This window comes from Cydia pomonella, chromosome 3, assembly GCF_033807575.1.
Source record: "Cydia pomonella isolate Wapato2018A chromosome 3, ilCydPomo1, whole genome shotgun sequence".
Lineage (NCBI taxonomy): Eukaryota > Metazoa > Arthropoda > Insecta > Lepidoptera > Tortricidae > Cydia > Cydia pomonella.
In genome coordinates, this window is record NC_084705.1 from 23508049 (window position 1) to 23530955 (window position 22907).

At 35.2% G+C, this 22907-nt stretch overlaps 1 protein-coding gene across 1 annotated transcript in view; it reads right to left on the reverse strand.

Moving 5' to 3' along the window:
* Window positions 1-13602, reverse strand: part of LOC133516361 (uncharacterized) — a 29196-nt gene extending 15594 nt beyond the window's left edge. Inside the window, exon 1 of the mRNA XM_061849269.1 lies at window positions 13399-13602. Coding sequence (XP_061705253.1) covers window positions 13399-13405 — 7 coding nt within the window. The 5' untranslated portion in view covers window positions 13406-13602. The remainder of the gene's footprint in view (window positions 1-13398) is intronic.
* Between the last annotated feature and the right edge of the window lie 9305 nt (window positions 13603-22907).

Genomic DNA, 22907 nt, shown 5'->3' on the forward strand with positions numbered 1-22907 from the left:
ATCACGTGGCATATGCCTATATTTGAGTCGTCAGAGGGACGACTCAAATACCTATGGGATGGGTCGTCAGGACGTGGTTACTCTTCGTATCTGTCCATTTTTCTCAAGATTATCATGCTGATGGTGACTGCTTGGGAGAACCTTGCGGTAGGAGATCAGTACCCCTAGTGTAACTAAATTCGATTTTGAAACGTGACGACCGCGTTTGCGTTAAGTCTCATTTTGTATAGGATTTTGAGTTTCCAAAACGTCCCGCTTGGCGCGCTCTTTCTAAATCCAATACAAAATGAGACTAAACGCAAACGCGTACGTCACGTTTCAAAATCGAATTTAGTTACACTAGGGGTACTGAATGGTAAAAAGTTTTACGTACATACTCGCAGAAAAGCGCCTTCAACAGAACGTCTCGGTCTAAGTCAGTCGTCTTATGTATAAACTTAGGGACAACTTAAGCCTTTCGCGGCTTTCAAATAAGTTTTCGATAATCCAAGGTAATCTTGACATTGGTAATTTATTAACCACACGCTACACGGTTGACCGTCGTTGCCATACCAACTGCTATTCATGGTGCTTAGGGACAAACTGGATATAAGTCATACGAGTACAATGCCGTTGCATGGCTAGATTAATGATGTGTATTCGCATATTCATTTGAAATATACTATTTAGTTTAGGCCTTACGTAAAAGTTTACTGCCATGCTCTTAGGTATAAATAATATCTAATATAATTGTCACGTGACAAGCATTATGTAAATCCGCGGATTCCAGTCAATTTTGCAGCGAGACTGGAATTAATACTGACAGCGCTATGGAACAAATTATAATTTTATTGATCTGCATAATACATGGAATAAGGATTAACATTTTATTTACAATAACAACATACATAATGGACACATACAGAGGATTACTATAATTAGCTTAGGTAAATCTAAAATGGGCCCTCGAGGCAGTGTTCCAAGGACGGGACGCTGGCGGCATTTCCTCGTATCGCATACTGATACGTTGTGCTATGAAGCCGCCCGCTCTTCGGTCACCAGTTACGTCAACCAGACTGATAGAATTATACGTATGCAATATAACATTGTAACATTTAATTCAAAAATACTTATCTTAATGAGTAATAAATCTAAATAATCTAAACAAAAAATACAACAAATTCAATGACTTTTATAGTGCAATTAAAAAAAAACGAGGATCAAACAAGTCAGTTTTAATGTGAAGATACTGATATTGCTAATTAGCTTGCAAATAACAGTTTTAAATAATTTACGTCTAGTTTCACTAGACTTGTATATTACCGTGATAATCTTTATTATTTATCATTCTTTATTATTTTTATTTTCGAGTTCCCATATTTCAATGCAGAATATGCATAAGATTGGTCGGTTGTTAAATATCGGGAGCTCTAAAATAATACAAAAGGTAATCAATCACGGTCAATATCCCGGTCGTTATAATATAAGTCTAGTTGGTAAAATCCTAGAACAAAGGGTCATTTGATATGGGCATCGACGTTTCGCAATATCAAAAAATATTTCGGTAATCGCTCTGGGCATTGTATAATACTCGTACTAATAATTTGAAACAAGTATTTAACTTTACAAAAACAGACGTTAACTCGTATTAAAACTTACTAATGTGTGACAACTTTGTCGTTAAAGGTTAGGCCAATAACCGAGCTAACATCAACGTTAATACTTTAGTTGGTTATTAAAGAGGAGTTTAATAGGAGTTTTAGAAGTTATAACGTGATTACAACTCACATCTGAGAATTAAATTATTACAACTTTACCTAAGTATTCATTTACTGTATGTATGTCGTTTAAAATGCTTCACAGAAAGTATTAAAAGTTACACACTTCACCGTGCGAATGTTATGCCACAAGGTGGAAACGCCATATAGAGGTAGAATTAACCCAGGAAAAAGGCATCTACACAATTTTTGGACCAGACGCTCAAAACACAAATGTACACGCTGGCTGGGCGGCCTAATCAGATTGAAATTTCTTGTTATGAAACGGTTATAGATGCCATTTGTCAACAGTGAGATTTCTACATGCTGAAACCGTTATCCAGGTTATGAAACGTTTCTCTGAAACGTGAACATTTTCCCTAGAAAGTTTGAATCGCGCTTCTGTTCTCGGTAAGGTAACGTATCAAAGAAAATGATAACTATTTTGGTTATTATACAAACATGCACATACTCCCCGTAGATAAGATATCGCTTAATGAAAGTCAAACAGTCAATAACATTTTCATTGTTCGGTTTATAAAAATCGGCCAAGTGCGAGTCGGACTCGCGCATGAAGGGTCCGTACCATTTAAGACGTAAGTATTTAAAAAAATCTACTTGCTAGATCTTGTTCAACATTTTACCACTTTGGACACACATTTTACCACTTTGGAAGTGTCTCTCGCGCAAACTATTCAGTTTAGAAAAAAATGATATTAGGAACCTAAATATCATTTTTGAAGACCTATCCATAGATATCCCACACGTATGGGTTTGATGAAAACATTTTTTTTTTTTAATTTTATGACGTATTAAAAAAAAACTACTCACTAGATCTCATTCAAACCAATTTTCGGTGGAAGTTTGCATGGTAATGTATATCATATATTTTTTTTAGATTTTTCATTCTGTTATTTTAGAAGTTACAGGGGGGGGGCACACATTTTTTCACTTTGTAAGTGTCTCTCGCGCAAACTATTCAGTTTAGAAAAAAAATATATTAGAAACCTAAATATCATTTTTGAAGACCTATCCATAGATACCCCACACGTATGGGTTTGATGAAAAAAATTTTTTTTTTAAATTTTATGACGTATTAAAAAAAAACTACTTACTAGATCTCGTTCAAACCAATTTTCGGTGGAAGTTTGCATGACAATGTATATCATATATATTTTTTAGTTTTTTCATTCTGTTATTTTAGAAGTTACGGGGGGGGGGGGGGGGGACACACATTTTACCACTTTGGAAGTGTCTCTCGCGCAAACTATTCATTTTAGAAAAGAATGATATTAGAAACCTCAATATCATTTTTGAAGACCTATCCATAGATACCCCACACGTATGGGTTTGATGAAAAGAGATTTTTTGAGTTTCAGTTCCAAGTATGGGGAACCCCCAAAATTTATTGTTATTTTTTTCTATTTTTGTGTGAACATCTTAATGCGGTTCATAGTATACATCCACTTACTAAGTTTGAACAGTATAGCTCTTATAGATTCGGAAAAAAGTGGCTTTGACATAATCGGACAGACAGACGGATATGACGAATCTATAAGGGTTCCGTTTTTTGCCATTTGACTACGGAACCCTAAAAAGGGGGTTACTCGTATTCTAGCGCAAGCTCCGTATGCGGTTACTCGCGCCTTATACTCGGATCACTTATTAATAATAATTAATGAATAAGTAAATATATGAGACATTATTACACAAATTGACTAAGTCCCACAGTAAGCTCAATAAGGCTTGTGTTTAGGGTACTAAGACAACAATTTTTTTTAATACTACGTCGGTGGCAAACAAGCTTACGGCCCGCCTGATGGTAAGCAGTCTCCGTAGCCTATGTACGCCTGCAACTAAAATAATATATAAATATTAATTAATATAAATATTTATAAATAATATATAAATAAATATTAATATATTAATAATAATATATAAATATTTATAAATACTTAAATACATAGAAAACACCCATGACTCAGGAACAAAATAAATATCCATGCTCACCACACGAATAAATGCCCTTACCAGGATTTGAACCCGGGACCATCGGCTTCATAGGCAGGGTCACTACCCACGAGGCCAGACCGGTCGTCAAAACTTATATGTGAATGAACTTATTTAAGAAAGGCTTAAATTACAATTAAGTAAAACATGACACATACATAACCAAATTATTATTAAACGTTGCAAAAAGGCGCGTCGCGTATTCAGAAATGAAAACTGTCAGAAGGCGGGATTAATTAACGCATGCCGCGTTTAAAAAATCTTGCGAGCTCCTAAAGAAAAGTTGGCCATGATTTAGAATACCAAACCTTTTTCAACGACCATCGGAAAAAAAATCATTACTAATTTAATAAGTCACTTTTCTAATATTTAAACCTGTATTCCTAAAGATAAGAAGACGCTTTTACTGGAACAAGTACTTATTGTTTCTAATAATAAGCGTAAAGTCCTGAATTTCAACGAGGAATTTTACATTATTTTCAATTTTACATTATTTCGACTTTTTTGTGAGAGCAATCTTAAGGAATAGGTCGAATTACAAACTCACCACGAAAAACTTTTGAACCTAACTTTGTGAGCTGATGAAAAGGAATCAATTCTGCGGGCGGTTTCATCTCAAAAAGGAAACGTATTACTGGTATATATGATGAAATTTCCGGCATACAGCGCTAGGAAGAAATCGAAGTTTCGAAGTCTCAGGCGCGGCGTTGCTGCATGAACACGGGCACATAATAATGAAATTTCCCCTGGCGCAACATTTTACAGCATATTTATTGAGCATCACTTCTCAATACTCATCTAGATACTGTATGGCTATCCAGATTTTCCCACGGAATTCAAAGAATCTAAAGCAATTTCCTGAAATAAAGGACGTTTAATGAAAAGGTAAGATTAAAAGAGCTCAAGGTGAAATGAAATTAACAGCGAATTGCTCTGCTAGGTCAATGGTATTTCGGTAAGGGAGCGGGATATAGGATGGTTCCAGTGAATTTTATCCCATAAAAAACATTTTCATGTAAAATTTTGCCAAGACGAAACCATAAGACTCATAAACTCTGTCAAAAAGTTATCAGATCTTTTGTAGAGCCAAGTTCCTAAGTCTACAAGCCTTACAAAACTCTACACCTCAGTAAAAATATGTGGCTTGGCCGTTTTGTTTTCGTTCGACAAGGCCGTTGAAGTTAGGGCTTGTAGATTTAGAAGCTTTTGGCTCTACAAAAGATCTGATTACTTTTTTAAAGTGCGAGTCTTATGGTTTCGTCTTAGCAACATTTTATAAGAAAATGTTTTTGATGTGATTTCACTTCGTTTTGTAAGGCCCTTGCGCTTCGCTTTGCTCGTCTTGGCGGGGGCACCCAGATAAAGGATCGGTTGTCGGATGTGGTTGGGTTGGTTGTTCTGAAGGATCGGTTGTGTAGGTACGTTATACGTACGAGTAAACAGACATTTCTGTTTTCCCGCTATGTTCGATTAGGCAGAAAATGGGCAAGTAATTAGATTCTTAATATTCCTCTCTTTCGTGTTTCAGAGCATTATAATAACCTACTAAATATACATAGAGTTACAGCTGGTGGGTGGAAATACCAACAAATAATATGTATCAGAAAGATGTGCACCTAGTTATTCTAATCTATTTGTTGCCAAAGTATGTTTTTTCATTTGTAATAGAGTTTCGATAAGTAGGTGTCTAACTACGTTTCACATGGCATGACTACAATGTAGGAACACATGAGTGAAAGCACATAGGCGCAAAATCAAGATCAAACGCAGTCATTGATATTTGATCAAGGGAAATTCGTCGGGTGGGACTACGTTTGTACCATACCATACGCCACAAATGTTAAACGTACAATGTATGTCATGACACAAAGTTTTGGATATGTCACCATTTTTGTGATGATTTTCTGTCAAATTGGGACCGTGCAAAGTGCATGGTGGGGGTAAGTAAAGTGATCCCAGCGCATAAGGTGGTAAAAATTAGAACTAACTGCGGATAGCGTCTTTAATATTTCGTACAAGTTATATGGCTTGAAATGAATTTTCAATTTACGTTTTCTCCTGAAATATTCATTTAAATTGTATGGTGTAAGGGACCATTGTAATCTGTATGAAATGTTTAATATAACTATAATTTGATAAAAGTTAATAATGTATCCATATAAATAGCTTTGTTAATGCCACATATTACGTGATCTTTTCTAGAAGTTAAGAATGGGTATAGTAAGTTATCTTTAAAAGATAGATATTTAACATCCCGAACTTTTTTGTATACCTATGAAGGAGAAACAATCCCACCATACATTGTGTTGTTATAGCTCAGGATTAGGCAGCGTTTTCGATTAAAGTTCCTAACCAGCGTGATTTTTTCCGACAACATCGTTATATTTCAACCAATTTACACAAAACCTTTTTTAAAGTTATATACCTAAGCTTTCCTCAAGAATCACTCTATTGATAGATGAAAGTCGTATGAAAATCCGTTCAGTAGTTTTTAGTTTTGGAGTAGTTTTATAAGATGTAGTGAATTGACGTTTTCCCCTAGACTTGCGGACGCTAGGTTGCGTGACAGTCGTGCACATAGCGGTAAAATGCGGATATGGCATAAAAAATATGTCAATTATAGCATATTATTATTATAGCAATCACTAATAAAACGATTTTGCTCAAAAATGGACATAATATGTCACAAACGTATTCTCAGCCAACGATATGTAAAACATTGATTTTTAAATTTTACACAATATTTAGAGAAAGGACCAAGATAAGTTGGCATCGATTTTGATAGCCCAGATGCTGGTGCAATTGTCAAGTAAATGTAATAATTTCATAGAAGCTTGACGTTTAAAATAACTCGTGCACCGTCTGGGCTATCAAAATTGCTGCCAACTTATCTTGGTTTGTCTTAACCTACTGCTACTAGTCGTGGGATGTATGGGGCCTAATATATTCCACGACTCTTCTCTTTCCGAACATACTCTATATTAGTTTATATTATTTGTAATTTCTATTGAACTCCACTTTATACAGTGTGTCCCTAGCCATTGGACAAAGCCGAAATGTACATATGCATTAAGGTATTTCGAACCAGTGTACAAAGTATCTTAACAACCGGTGTAGCGGTTTCGAAGAAATTAACAAATTACCATTTTTTACGTTGGAGCAGCCTGTATGAGTTAGTAGCTCCTAAGGTAATATCCTAAAAGAATAGTATGGAACCTTCTTCGACCTTTTTGATTATCTTTTTTATTTATGACACTACTAAAGCTTCTGACTTTTAAAAATTTCATCATTATTAAATGTTTCGAACAAATTGTCAAAAACAATGCCAAAGATTAACACAGTCTGTTTCTTTTTGTTGTCGATTATTGCAAATAACTTTTGTTCGTTATTTTTTTTATCTTTTGTTCTAATTTAAAAAATATTAACGTCAGAGCATTCCTGAGAAGTAACCCTTTGTGGGATTTCAGGGTTTGTCCAATGGTTAAGGTCACCCTGTAGTAAGTAGGTACACAGAATTAGGCGGAGTAACTGATGTTCACGGGTGCGTTTTTAATGAAATTACCGCCTTATGTTTTACAATTTATTCATTTTATGCTTTTTGGCCATTATAGCTAGTTAAATTTGTAGGGTTCTACGCTTTTTCAATTGCGTATTTAAATAAGTTTACCATGTAAATGATGCCTACTATTATTATAAATGAGAAAGCTCTGTCTCCCTGTCTGTTACCCCTTCGCACTTAAACTGCTGAGATGAAATTTTGGTATGAAGATAGTTGGAGGCCCTAGAAAGTAGACTAGTTTATATTAATCATCATTCTACCCACGCAAACGAAGTCGCGGGCAGGAGTTAGTATGCTAGTAACTAACAATACATTAAGTTTCACATAAAATTATTTACCTATTAGTAGGATTTTCAAAATCCAAACTTTTGTAATCTAGTTACATATATATATATATATATATTACGAGGGACAAACTAAAAGTTTTTTGATAATAGAGAAAACTGTAGTGATTGGGTCGTCTTTCTTTGTTGTAATGCATACGCGTGATCAATAATCACGCGTACAAATTTTCATTACGATAGGATAACCCTGAAACGCACACGGCTCATTCTGCCAAAGCCCTTTTTGTATGGCGATTTTGAGTCATTAGTGTTTTTTTATGGTAATTATGAAATTCACTAGGTACGCATCGAGATTAAAGTTTTTATTCGCATAAATATTCATGCAAGTTTTTTACTAGTATAATAGGAATACTGAGGGACTTCAGAATCTGATTTTTTTAAACCGCACAACTGTCATGTAATTTTTTGAAGTGTGAAAATTGTAAAAAAATCTTCTTCTTCTTCTTCAACCTAGCGTTTTCCCGGCCTAGCGCCAGGGTCCGCTCTCCTACTTAATCTTCTCCACTTTGCCCGATCTTCGGCATCCTCAGATGTGAGATTGCTCTCCACCATGTCCGCTCTCATGACCTCCAGCCAGCGCTTCTTAGGCCTACCGCGGCCGCGTGATCTAGGGCCTTGGACAGTGAGGTTGAGGCATCTATTTCCGACGTAGTCTATTGGTCTGCGGCTTATATGGCCATACCATCGGAGGCGACTTTCCTGCAGCTTATCCGCTACGTCACGAATTCCAAGGCTGCCACGAATGTGTTCGTTACGTATGCGATCTAATCGCGTAACGCCACACATCCATCGCAACATCTTCATTTCGGTGACGTGAAGCTGCTGGACATGTCTTCCGAGGACAGGCCAGGTCTCGCAACCATAAAAAATATGTCAGAAAAATTTCTCGGGGTCTAAATTGGAATTAAGCTCTACAAACAATTTTCAAATTTCCAGCAGTCCTGAAATAAAAATGCCGACCGAACGACGTATACATCTAAACAAATATAACGGCCTATATTTTCATAGCCTATACGCCTTTTCTGTTACATGATCTTTAAGTGGCCGTTTCTAAGAACTTTCAGTATTGCCTATTATTTAGCAAAACGATTGCAAAGCGGATGCATGAAAATTGTTTGTTCTACATTAATCAGGGATATACAGTGTAGAAAAAATTAATGGGCCCTGGAAGGAAAGTGACTTACTTAAAACCTAAAGTTATCTCATTTTACTTAAAGTAAGCATTTTTAAAGAAACAAAACTTAATTCATTTTTTAAACATTAGGTCTTACTCGTCTGTCGCACAAAATATCCATAACATCGAATATTTGGTACAAAAGAATATATTTAGACAAGCGAATAGTTAAAAAGATCTTTGAATTTCATTTTTTCCCACCTGTATACATAACATATAAAATAAAAGAAGCACAGGTGCATAAGGACTCGCTCACATTATTCTCCCATTAACACGGGTATGCCAATTCATTTTCACACCGGCTGACTTTGACGTGGGTTTTCCATTAGAATTTCATGTTCGCAAACGGCTTTACTTGGCTGCCTGCATATTTCTGTCTTTTAGGATTCGTTAATGCCATTTACTAATGCATACGATAAGTATACGTAATTATATCATTGAATACGTAGGTAGGTGTTATTATTTGTTTACTATCCTTACGATTTATTATTTTATCAAATCATCAATCTCATCATGAATCTAAACTAAATGAGTAGGTAACTAGAGTTTATAACGCCTTTTTCATTTCTACATATATTATTAATGATATTATATTAAAGATGCTGGTGCGCTGAGGCTAAGTCCTTCCTCCGGGATCTGGGTCGTCGCCTGCTAGAAAGAGGCCTTGACCCCCACTCCGGGTTTTTTCTGATGCAAAGACTATCCATTGCAATCCAACGCAGCACCGCAGCGAGCGTGATGGGCATCGGGGCAGCCCTGTGGTAGTAGGTAGGTAGTTATTTTATACATATTTAGTTTATATTTATGTTTAAGTTCAGTACCCCTAGTGTAAATATTTTCGACAGCGAAACGTTACGTACGCGTTTGCGTTAAGTGTCATTTTGTATGAGATTTTTGACTTTCCAAAACGTCCCGCTTGGCGCGCTGTTCAAAAACCCATACAAAATGAGACTTAACGCAAACGCGTACGTCACGTTTCGCTATCGACTAAATTTACACTAGGGGCACTGATACTTCTAGGTTTAGTGATTAAGTTTAGTTTTTATTTTAGTATGTATTTCCATGAAATATAAATATAATATGGGTAAAATGATATTATTAATATATTATTTAAAAAAAATGAAATATACCTATATCGTATAATCGTAGCTTGTTAGTTATTTGAGTGGTTCATTTATATATTTACATATAACTGTGGATATTCAATGGAAACGTTCTTTTCATTATTGACCCTTATTACACGTCATATTCGTTATGCAAATGAAAATACACGGATAAAAAGGGATGTAAAAGTACAGGGTGTAATCGTTAAAGTATTTTCATTCGATTTTTTAGTAAATATAGCGGATATCAGAACACTTTCAACAGCCATGGAAAGTCCGTTACCCAATGACTTTATTTAAAAAAAAAACAGAGATATCCAAGTACGGTGTTCGTTAAGTGGTTTAATTTATCTACAGTAAGATATATATGATAAATTGTTACATTTTTTATAAAAAAGTATTTTTAGTAAAAGTAGTTATAAAGCCGTAATTACATTTTTTTTTGTTTAAAGTTGCTCGACATGACGTCCTTGTTACGTAATACATCGACGGGTCCTCTTCATAGTTTAAACTTAAACTTTGCATATTTCAAATTTCATTACAAGAAATGTTATTTATTTAATTTTACACATTGGGTAGAGTACTTTCGATATTAATTAAACGTTATTTGATATTTTTTATGTTTGCGGAATAATCGCCTGGAGACACTTAACGATTGCACCCCGTCTATTAAGATACTGCGCTTATGTCCGTTGTCTTCAAGTAATTGCGTTTTCGCAGAGTGGCAGATTGAGGTTACTTCGATATTGGACACATTGCATGCAGGACTTTGTGCTCAATTTCTAATACGTGTCAGTTCATGCACCCTCATTGGACGTCATTCATTATAGAGCAAGATCCCAGAGCCGCCAGACCTTACTTATTTTCTCATGAATAAAATGTATGGGATAATATCACTATATTATCCCATACATTTTATTCATAATATAATAAATTTAATTCATAATTAAATGTACATACTAACACTTTAGTATGTACATTTAATTGTCTGCATACTTACTATATTGGCCCGACGGCTATTTGTCCGGTACAAGGTGCTAAAGGTTAATTACTAACTTTTCTCTGGCTGATTTTTATGTATGTTTTATAAAACATTGTTAAAAATTGATAATCAACATTGCCACTATTGCCAGACCATTTCCGCCGGCGATAATTATTACCAGACGCTTTAAAACTGTCATAATAATATTGTAACTTTACTTATATTCTCACTTTTGATTTTTATATAGATACTCAGGGAATTATGCCACACATTTTATTCATGAGAAAATAAGTAAGGTCTGGCGGCTCTGGGATCTTGGACTATTCATGACAGTCCACATCATAGCATTACTATTGACGCGCCGCTAATAATGGCGTAAGCGCCGACCGCCATAAGGTCCCTTTTGATAAGGACTGTCACATTAGTTCTAGTTTGTGATCTGCGAAATTATAGTTAATGATTTGACCTCTACAAGTCTGTTATAGACTAGTGTAGGTACTATTAGTAGTGGCATTTTAAACAATGATTTTGAATGATAACTATTTAAAGTCATACCGGCCAATAATATCCCAAAACAAGTAATGGACATGGACACTATGGGCAGCTTTCTTTCTTTCTTTCTTACATCTGGGACATCTGCTGCAGCGTGTGTGACGCTAATCGCTTCTGACACGAGATTTGGTAGCTTTGAGATTATTATTATTATTTTATACTACGTCGGTGGCAAACAAGCATACGGCCCGCCTGGTGGTAAGCAGTCTCCGTAGCCTATGTACGCCTGCAACTCCAGAGGAGTTACATGCGCGTTGCCGACCCTAAACCCGGGGCGGGTTTGACCGACGACGACGGCGGGTTCGACCCTCGTTGAGCTCTCAGGCAACCTTACTCACCGACAGGAACTCTGACTATTAGGGTCTAGTGTTATTTGACTGCGGTTTTCTGTAAGGTGGAGGTACTTCCCCAGTTGGGCTCTGCTCTAGATCTGGAATGACATCCACTGGCTGTGCCCTACCACACAAAGCGAAATGACATTCACATTGCCCATACCTTTCTTTTAGACGTAGTTTAAGGACGTGCCCGGGTCCTTCCATTTGAATGAGATTATATAGAAAATGTCGACCCGTTTTGACAGTATTACCTATATAATAGCTTCATATTGAGTGGGAGCCGTGTTTACAAAGGATTTATGGGTAGTAATTTTCAAGTCAGAAGAATCTATATCTGCTGAAAATAAAGGTCACTGTTTTAAAATATGCTTACAATGTATTTATTATTTACTCATTCGTTCGTGTTTTTCTCTCACTCCCACTGAGCGTAAGCGTGAGCGAGATAGATGTGCGTGCTCGAGACCGCGGATATCATGTTTTTGAATTTTAATCTGTTGTATAAAAAATAAAAAAAGTAATCGGTAAGAAAAAATTAATCCCTCAAAAATAAAATTGCGCATTGTTAGGAGTTTTTTTCATACTTTTAGCTTTTGTACATAAATAATTACAAAAGTGCGAATTATTATTATTTATTATTATTATTTTTATACTACGTCGGTGGCAAACAAGGACACAGCCCGCATGATGGTAAGCAGTCTCCGTAGCCTATGTGTACGCCTGCAATTCCACAGGAGTTACATGCGCGTTACCGACCCTAACAACCCTCCCTCCCCTCGTTGAGCTCTGGAAACCTTACTCACCCGCAGGAACACAACGCTATGAGTAGGGTATTAGGAACGAATCGTTGAAATTCCTAGAGAAAATCGTCAAGTTTGCTGATTTTTGGCAACTGTTTTTTTAACGCCGCATGGACCTACGCCACATTAAATACGAAGGAAAAAATGTAAAGCAATTCGTATTTAAGATACCTATGCACAAAGCTTTGCTTATGTACATTTTCTTGGACTCTTACCTTTTTCCATATCCACCTGTTGCTTGCAAAAAAGTATTATGTTTATTATATTTACAGTGAACCGGCAAAAAATGTAATCTAATAATTTTTCTCTAAATAAATTAACAGCATCGTGTACCATAATATTTTTTTTTTTTTTTATAATAAGGTAAGCGAGAAAATATCTTTCTTGTGTTTGTGGCAAGATATAGAATAGTTCCATATTTTTTTTGAAATACATTATTACTACAAGATAGCTTTAAAAAAGTATAAGATAGGTAGAATAAGAATAAGACATTTGTTGAAGTTACTTAGTAATACAAGCGCTTTCAATCTTATAAATATCTTTCACGTAAAATTTACCAAACATACTTAATTGTAGGTACTTACTCCGTGTGTTGAACGAGTGTCAATGATTATTTTTTGTGAGATTTTACTTGTGGTTTCTTTTCTACGACTATTAGGTATTCTTTATTTTTTGGAAGAGGCCTTTTTATTCTTGTTTGGTGAGTTGGAGGGTTTGTGTATTATATATTATTTAAATATGCACTGGAAAAAAATAAAATATTTTTTTTGTAATGCATGCAACATGGCAGACAAAACTTAGCTTACCAGGCATTTATTATATCCCAACCATAAACCTACATCACTGAAAATTCACTTATATATAAACGCTTCACTAATAACTTATTATTAGTTATTCTAATGTGGTCAACTCTTTAGTATTCATCATAGGATACAAAATCGAATGTTATATCCTTTTCCGATCGAAAAGTTGTTTTGGAGGGAAAGCCAGCGAGGCGAGCGTCCGACCTCTTTTGCCGCCAGAGGTTGACTGAAGGCTGGAGCTTTTGAGTTAAAGTCCTACGGTATAATAAGTAGACATAACGTTAACTTATTGATAATAATAAGTAAACTTACCGTAAGTTTAGCTAGAAGGGCATTAAATAAAGTAGTAAAGGGCATTAAATAGCAGGTCGACTATATAAATAAATAAAATAATAGGGTAAATCATCTAGTACTGGCCACCCTCCAATTACTGGCCACCTTATACTAAAATGGGTAAAATAAGAATTATAATTTCTTTACACAATTCAAGTAAACTAAATAACTATCGTTCTGATCGTTCGTTAGATTGTGTGATTATTAAACAGAATCCCTTTTAGTATAAGGTGGCCAGTAATTGATAAAGCGCTTATTTGTAAATTCATTCGTTGTAGTGCCTTATGTGCTATTCATTTACGTTATCGCTTAAAAACCTCGAATAAAAAGTCTCAGCAGGAACTTTGTTTTATATAAGTATTTAAGCACTCTGCTCTAAGAGGGTAGGATATAAAATCGCTGAGTTATCCCAATCTAACTCTATTTCTTTGTTTAAGATTTTACGTAAGCATAAACGCGTTTTAGAATGGTGCAACTTTATTTAATTTCGTCTAGATAATATAAATTCGCACGCGGCAAGCTGCAAAGCTGCAACGATTTATTTATTGCCATTCTATTTCGAGCGCGTTTGGATGTTTTCTGTTGCAAACGTTAGAATACGATTTATACTCACGATCTGAACTGTAAATATTTAGGTATACGATGCATGGCGTCATCTTATGACCTAACTAGCGTGTTCTGCGAGCAAAAACGATGTCCTACACTTTAAACATATTACAAAGCTATTTGGATCAAACACAAAACTGTGTTCGCGCCTTTCTTGTAGACATACTCAAACGTTAAGGGCTATAAAGGTTAATTTTCTTATTTTACCCTTATCTCCATGAAAAGGTACTCCATAATTTTGGATAATTATGATAAAATCATTACCTACATGCCCACAAGCTCTTAACTCTGCCCACAGGAGATAAAACTTGTGTGTTCGTCCGAACTGTACAGTTTTCTCTCCTGTGGGACGTCCTGTGTTTTGTGTTTGACCTATTTTGTCATGTAAGTGAAGTTAGAGATAGGGATCGATATGACCTGCATATATCTAAATGTCTAACGGTGACCGGTTTTTAAAAATGTGTTGCCGATATTTAGGCTGCGTTTCCACCAGAGAATTGTGAGGATGCGTAGCAAGAGATGTATTTGCCATAAACCAATAGAAACACTTCATTTACCTTTCCTTGCTCAGCGCAGCTCTAGTGGAAACAGCGGAGCGAGGCTTTTGTACATACAAAACAAGGGAGGATGTGTGCGAGGAATGTGTTGTGAGGGAGGAGCCCGCTACATACCCTTGCTATAAACGCATTCTCTCACCACTCAACAACTACCTCGCACATCTCTGGTGGAAACATTCACAACGTTCTACATCTTCGCTACGCATTTTCCTATCGCTCTCTCTGGCGGAAACTCAGCCATAAGTAAGAACAAGATACAAGAGCGAATTACGCCCAAGAGAGATCTAATTGTCATCAACATGCAAGTTGGAATAGGCGTCTAGGTCAGTTGTAGAGATAGCGCAGCGGACTACACTTCGTCGCACGCGTCGACACTAGTGCATTGGTTCTAATGCATTGGTTGAGCACGGTACAAGACTTTTTGTTGTGACAAACATCCTTGCCCTTAGGAGAGGTTGTGTAATGTTTAATATAATTATAATAAAACCATCATACACTTGCCATAATGCCATGTGATATATCATTAATCATTACATGTTATAATGTAAATTTATCATACATTGCTTTTGTTATATTATGATTTAATCTAAACCATAATGAATATAACGCTTATTTTTATAAATTTTTCAATTATCATAAAGACACATTGCATAATAACCTGTATTATAAAATATTTTAAAATAACGTTATACTTAATACTATCAAAAAAAAAAAATGTTTTGCAGGGTTGCAGTTCTATATCCTATCTTATCTATCCTAACTTACTTTTTACTAGATATTCATTTGTGTGAGTCGCAGTTTTAACTTAATCTAACCCACTTTTCTAGAAGCTTTTAATTCTACTGAGGCTAAGAAATAATTATGTCAAGTCACTAGTTATAGCAAACATGTTTTATTAGTTAGTATGTAAAAATTATTGTAGTGTAAATTAGACGAAGTCTAAATAAATCAATAATATCATAATAACCATTACACCAAAAATAGCATATGTCGTTGATTAGGTAATATAGAAGTATGCTTTTTATTACATTCATTCAAACAACGGTTTCTTAAACTATAATATATGATATACATTAATTTATAATAAATAAATAAACGGTTATTACTGCTGATTTGTTCTGCCCCACCACGCACGAGAGTGAGGTTTTTATAGTAAAATTATACGAGTATCACCCGCGCGTTATTTGGCTGATATTATTTTTAAAAAAACTGTGTGGTTGAGCAGAGCCCGATTCATTTTAACTAGTATGAAACTAGTTTTTTCAAGTTTTTAATTTTTTTGTTGATAAGCTAGTTAATTAATGAATTAACAAAAACTTTTCAAAAAATACTATTATTTTCTCATTTAAATAACATTAATTGTTGTGTGTTGAAATAGTATGTTTTGCTTCTTACGATTTCAGAATGCGTAGGTAGTTTCAACCATCATGGTTTCATCATCTTCCGTACATCCTGAATAGATCAAAGTGTAGATTATGTTGATATTTGTTCAATAGAAGCGTTACCCGTAGCTCTATCGTCGCTTTCAGATGGTGATTAAATGTACCTTGACAGTAGCCACTAACACGCTCAATCTTATAAATGAAGCAAGCTAGGAAAACTGGGCGTACTTCGAAAATCTTAATTTCGTGCACTTCCATTCACTCCAACATGGCAGGTATACTAAGTATAGAGAGCGGATTTTTTGAAAAAATCGCATATCTTTTTTAGATAACAATACGGTTGCCAAAAATTTATTTTATTAGCAAACTTGAGGAGTTATTCTAGGGATTTTTTGACTTTCGCTCGATAAAAAAATCTAAATCGCACATATTTTTTTTTTACAATTTATACACAAAGGCTAAAAATATGAAAACAGCTTCAAAAAATGCGTAACTCACCGATTACCTACTGTTTTCTTTTCTATAATTTACGAGAAATCAACATTAAAAAACATGATATTCGCGGTCCTGAGCACGCACATCCATCTCGCTCCCGCTTACGCTCTGTGAAAGTAAAGAGAAGAACACAAACCTACGAGGCCTTAATAATTGATTTTCGAATTTCGGTGTTCGCGGCAGTCTTTCTGGCTCAACATTCGTTCGTCAAGCTTCAACGAGCATTTAGTAGTTTAAGTAAGTTGCTAACTTGCCATCTGGGAAGATATCATCCAATTTTAGGGCATAAAAACTCGGTAAACAATTATCTACTCCCGGTAGTGATTATATCGCTGAAACCGGTCACAAAAGTAGTTTTGAGCTGTTCCAACCTATACCAGTTGTTTACTTTTGTTCACAAATTTTCTTAACTTTTTATGTAAATTATTGGAAATATCATGTCTACAAGCTTTTATTTACATAACTTTCCCTGTTAGTATGTTAGTTTGTTAATGTGGGCCAAATCTTAAAAGATAATTTTGACCCACTTCCGGATTTCCGATAGAACTGAAAATTTGCATACATATGTGTTGGATGACAATGCAATATTATGGTACCATTGAGCTGATGATGGAGACAGGAGGTGGCGATAGTAATTCTGTGATGAAACAATGCAACCTAATTATGTTTGGGGTTTTTAGAATTTTCTCGAGAGTTGGCTGTGGTAAGAAGAATACAGTCAGCGATAAAACCTTGTACTAAAAATGAAATGTTTGCCAAAAACTTATTTCGTTTGTAAGGTACTGGGTTGGTTTGTAAATAAAGCTATTTTTAAAAAAATCGAGTTTTAAATTATTTGTATTTTTATAAACAGTAATTAAATATTGCATATAGCGTTGTTGTAATACGGGCATTACATTTAACTCAACGAAACAATTGAAAACTGTGACATATCAATGTCATTTTGAACATCAATCGTCCGAGATAGTATTTTCGTTTAGTAGAAAATATATTAACTCATACTTAACACTAATCAATATCTAAACATGCTCTAAGCTAAGTGTACACGCTCGTAAGGGCCTCATAAGATAAAAATTAAATATTGATTATCTCCGAAATGGAGTTAATTAGAATACCGGTGGTTTTGAGAAAGTTACTTAATTTAAGCTCAGGGATGCACCCTTGAAATTAACGAAAAAAGACACGGTATATATAAGGAACAAATAAATGCCCTTACCAGCATTCGACCCCAGGACCATCGGCTTCATAGGCAGGGTCACAACTCACTAGGCCAGATCAGTCGTCAAAATCAGTCGGTAACAGTAAGGAAACAGTGAGGATTATTCAGAAAAACTTGGGGCAATCTAAATAATTGAGTCATAGCAATAACTATCCACAGTTCTGTAGAAGCAGATTGTGCTCCCGTCAACATGGCGTCAAAGTAGTAATATCTGCGGATCTCCCAGCAGATTGCGACACCCGAATGAGTTCGTTCGCAGAGACCAATGTAGATAAACGAAGCATAGGGATTTGTTTTACCGAGGTTTTCCAGGGCTTAAATTTTTATTTTATAGCTCAGTGAGAATCAGCTTTGTAATTTGATTTTATAGGACATTATGCTGATCACAAATATACTCGTCTAAACATAATAGTGTTAATAACAAATACGTAATTTTATTACAATAATGTGGATACAAATTCAATTATATAATTAAACTGTAAAACTTAAAAGCTAAATCTAAAAATAAATAATACTAAACTTAAAATTAAATACTAAAACATATCCCCCTGCGGCATGGTGCCGTAGATGCTGGCAGCATTTCCTCGCTGTATTGCAAGACTAATTCTCGGTAAACTGACGGTAGGAAGATTACAAAGTAACCTAACCTAGGTTAGATTGTAAACTAAAGGGTGCATTATACTACTCTACTATTTATTGAAAACCTTGGTACAGAAAACAATACAATGAATAAACCAACTCAAGAAGAGGTAAACAACAGGCGAACTTATCGCTGAAAAGCGATCTCTTCCAGACAACCTTTAGGTAGCGGAACCAATCTTTTTGGTGTCTTGTTCAACATGTATTGGTGGAATGTGTGCGGAACGAAGGTAAAAGACAAATATTGTTGAAGTCAATAAATCTTAATAGGTTAGATGTAGGCGCATTCCAAAGCATCTTGGCGACACCAAATTCAGAAGAGGCAAAGGAGGGATATTTATTTATCTATAATTCTATTAGTCAGTATACTGTCAGGCCGTGATTGATGATTGATTGTAATTTACATAGTTTAAGGTACGATGGGACTGGCATAATCTTTAGATTAAAAGTCCCTAAATAAATAAAAGAAAAAAAAAAGGTCTACGGAGCAACAAATGGGTGTATCGATTAGGCCGTCTCTGCACAAGCATTTTGCTGATGTGAGGGCGTAGGCAAATGTTTTCGTTTCAAACTTTATCTTGCAGGGCACCACTTGGAACCCAACCCTTCGTAGGAGTACTACTTATGTCATGACGACTCATGAGCGAGAATGATGGTTTAGTTATGCTAGGGATATTTAATTATTCAGCCCAATTTTCTATAAGACTTATTTCTATAAGATGTACGGTCGTTGGTTGTGGCATACGATTAGATATGTATTCGAATTGTTAACCGTGCTAAACCATTTTGATATTACATTTTGAGGGGAAGAAAATATAAGAATATCCTGTTCTTAACCTAACCGGCGGTTTATAAATCATAAATATACGAAGTACTATGTGATCCATCTATATCATTAATGTAAAGTGGTTGTTTTGTTGGATGGTTCGCTGATAGTTCGTCATAATATTTGTTTTGCAGAAATTTTTTGACTTGCTTCGTGAAGACAGTTAATCATCGACTGCAACACTAAAACATTTCCGCAAGACTATACTATGTCTATGTATTTCTTATTAATATTTAATCCAGTTTTCTGCCAGTTTAGTTTTCCCTCGACACTGTAATGAAAATTGTTTTTAAGGAAATTGGGTTACCTTGTCTAAATCCTCTCCTGATAGGTATGGCCGGTCCTGTTGTTCCAATCGTATTCTACTTTTACAGTTTTGGTATACATACCTATACTTAATATTCGTTTATTTAAACGTTAGGGCCAATGGTAGAAGAGCCGACTGCAAAATTTCTTACCGACTTGATACCACGAAGAAATGCACACTGCTTTCCCATAAAAGTGATGCCCAAGCCCGAATTTTGCGGCGGAACTTGCCGAAAGTACAAAAAAGGCCACTTCTAGTGCGAAAAAGGGGGCTATACATAGAAAAACGAAATCTGTCAGTATTTTTTTTGCCGGGAGTGCTTGGCAGACGAGCTCATTGGTGACTATGGGGACATTCGGGACCCCTAAATATACCCATCTGATATCACCATGAAATCAATTCTAGTCGGTAGGTATGAACCCTCATTTCAGGAATATATAGGTAAGTCTGCTAAGGCTTTTCCTGTCGAAACATCTTGAACGAAACCACCCAAGTGAATCAATGTACGTGTCAGATTGATATTGGTTATCTCGTGGTTATCTCGTAGAGGGACAATTGTCCATGGGTTATCTTATCACCTCAGATGAACACAATACTATAAATGTGATAAGGGGGGAGGGGAGATGACCGAACAAGATGGTCTTATGGAACTTCCAGTATGAAAAAAAAAGATAAAGGAAAAGAAAACGCTGTTATTTGTAATTGTATGTCCTTGTCCTAAACCCCCATTTGATTTCTGCTTATTTCTAAAAAATCCTACGTGCCACACCATATTTTTGCTATCCACCCGTGTTTGGTGGGCAAGAATGAACCCGACTATTACGTAGGTTGTTTTTTGTATGTTGTTAGAAATATTAAAACGTGTTTTTAATTTAATCGCATTGCGTATGTTCTATCCTTCACCCATGTTTCATGCCCGAACGGGAAAGTCTTATTATATTTTTCAGTAGGAGTAACAGAGAAAACGTTATTATTTTTTGTCCTTGTGACAGTCTCACTTTTTTTATTTCCCACCATGAATTTAGTATGGTATGGTATGGTAGTGGTAGGTTGTGAACACAACAATGAATCCAACCAAATTACAAAAGTTGTCAAGAATGTTACAACGTGTTTTTAATTTCGTCGCTTTGCATATGTGCCAAAGAGTAAAGTAAATGTGCTGTCTTGGTGCTGCCCAAGGCCTGTCGACTTCCTTAGAAAGACATGACGCTTCATAATTGCGCATGTGTGGTCTGACCTCCTGGAAATAGATACCAGTTATTAATATAAAAATATTTTGTTACAGCAACATTGCTCCTATCCGACTTTGTCTATTCAACTTTGGGAACAAATAAAATCATTTTTATCAAATATTTTGATTTATGTCACACTACCATATGTAAATTATTATTATTTTATATAAATTATTACCTATTTCAGTTTGTCTTTGTCTATGTTCATAAAATCTATGAAGGTCAGAGGCACAAATACCCTCCATAAAGCCTTGCACTTGGGTCTGGCCGGTTAGAACATAGACAAAAGTCTGCAATGTCAATGCTGTCAAAGTCATTCACGCAAAACTATTTTCATTTTCAAAACTATCAGTTTTCATATAAAATGATTAAATAACGATTTATGTTCTTGAAATAGATTTATTGATTAATATTTAAAATTAAAAATCCACCGCACAGTATCTCCGCTCAGACTCGGTTAAAGTTTAATCCATTTTACTAAACTAAGAAACAACAATTATTTCAAGGTAAGAAATATTTTAATCTATAAATAAAATAAGTGTACTATTGCCAAATTCAAATACATAAATTTAATCTTACCACCCTCTTAAGTCGCACGGCCGCCCTATCGCGTCCAAAATTACAATCTAAATTCATCATAGATGTAAATTCTAACATTGTTTTAGCTGGCAATTTAGAACTCTGGTAGCTATTAGCAAGGTTAGTTATTAGGGACATAGGTTATAGTATTGTTTAAAATGTGACTGTTTTGTTTTAGAGGGTGAACGTGAGCAAAAAATCCTTGGGCGTCATATCATTTCCTTGGAAAGGCTCAAAATCAAAAGGCACGGATCCGCCACATAATTGTGACTAGTTGTAGTTTCCCGGTGACCATCAACAAGACCGCTGCACTGAGCTGTGGAGCAGAAAGTGTCCGACAATCGGATAGATGTAATAACAACTTTGTCTGTCATATATTCATGTATTTTTAGTTTTATAGGCTAATATATGTGATATGATTACAAGTTACACTAATTGCAATGTTGGAGTAAAATCAGATGTGCCAAAGATCATGTTTTAGATATATAAAAAGCTATATTAAATGCAATAAATAGTATATGTATATATATAAAATTGTTTTTATCATGAAGATTTTAATGACTTCTATTTATTATTATGAAGGTGATCTGGGAATTAAAACATGCGCTAAAAATAGGCGACCTAAACATAAATAACGCCTTAAAAAAATCAAAAGATAATCACACGCACAGGATAGGTTAACTATTTGGTACCCACATCAATAATGAACCGAAATTACCGACCTGTGGTCTCATTGAATAAAATTCATATAGGTATGTAGATATTAGGTATATGGAAGTGTCACAGTTAGTTCAACAAGCCCCGTCCGATACATAAATTTGTATAGAAAATGACTTTTTTCCTGCCTATTTTATGTTTTTCGAACGAATTAAGCTCTTTTGATCCTAATATATAGGAATAAAAATATTTATAACTTGATAATAAACTGTATTGTTACCTTTTATATTGAAAAAACTTTAAAATATAGATATCATTATCTCTTAGGACAAAAGATGCCTGTGATTTTGATTAATATGTAACATAATATTTTTTTATTTGATAAATACTAATTTCCCATCATGAAATTTCTCGCGCATGAGAAGAGGCATGTGCCCAGCAGTGGGACGTATATAGGCTGAATTATTTATTATAAATACTAATTTAAAAACCTCACCCCAACAAAAACAAAAAATGAAAAAATACAAAAAGATCTTCCGTCGCCGGGATTCGAACCCAGAACTACTAGCTAGAACTGGATCACTACCTACCAAAACCCGCCAGGCTAAACCGGTTGTCAATTTTAGTACTGAGATACAAAGAGAGCGCCACTAGTATAAACGAACTTTTGAAAGAGGCAT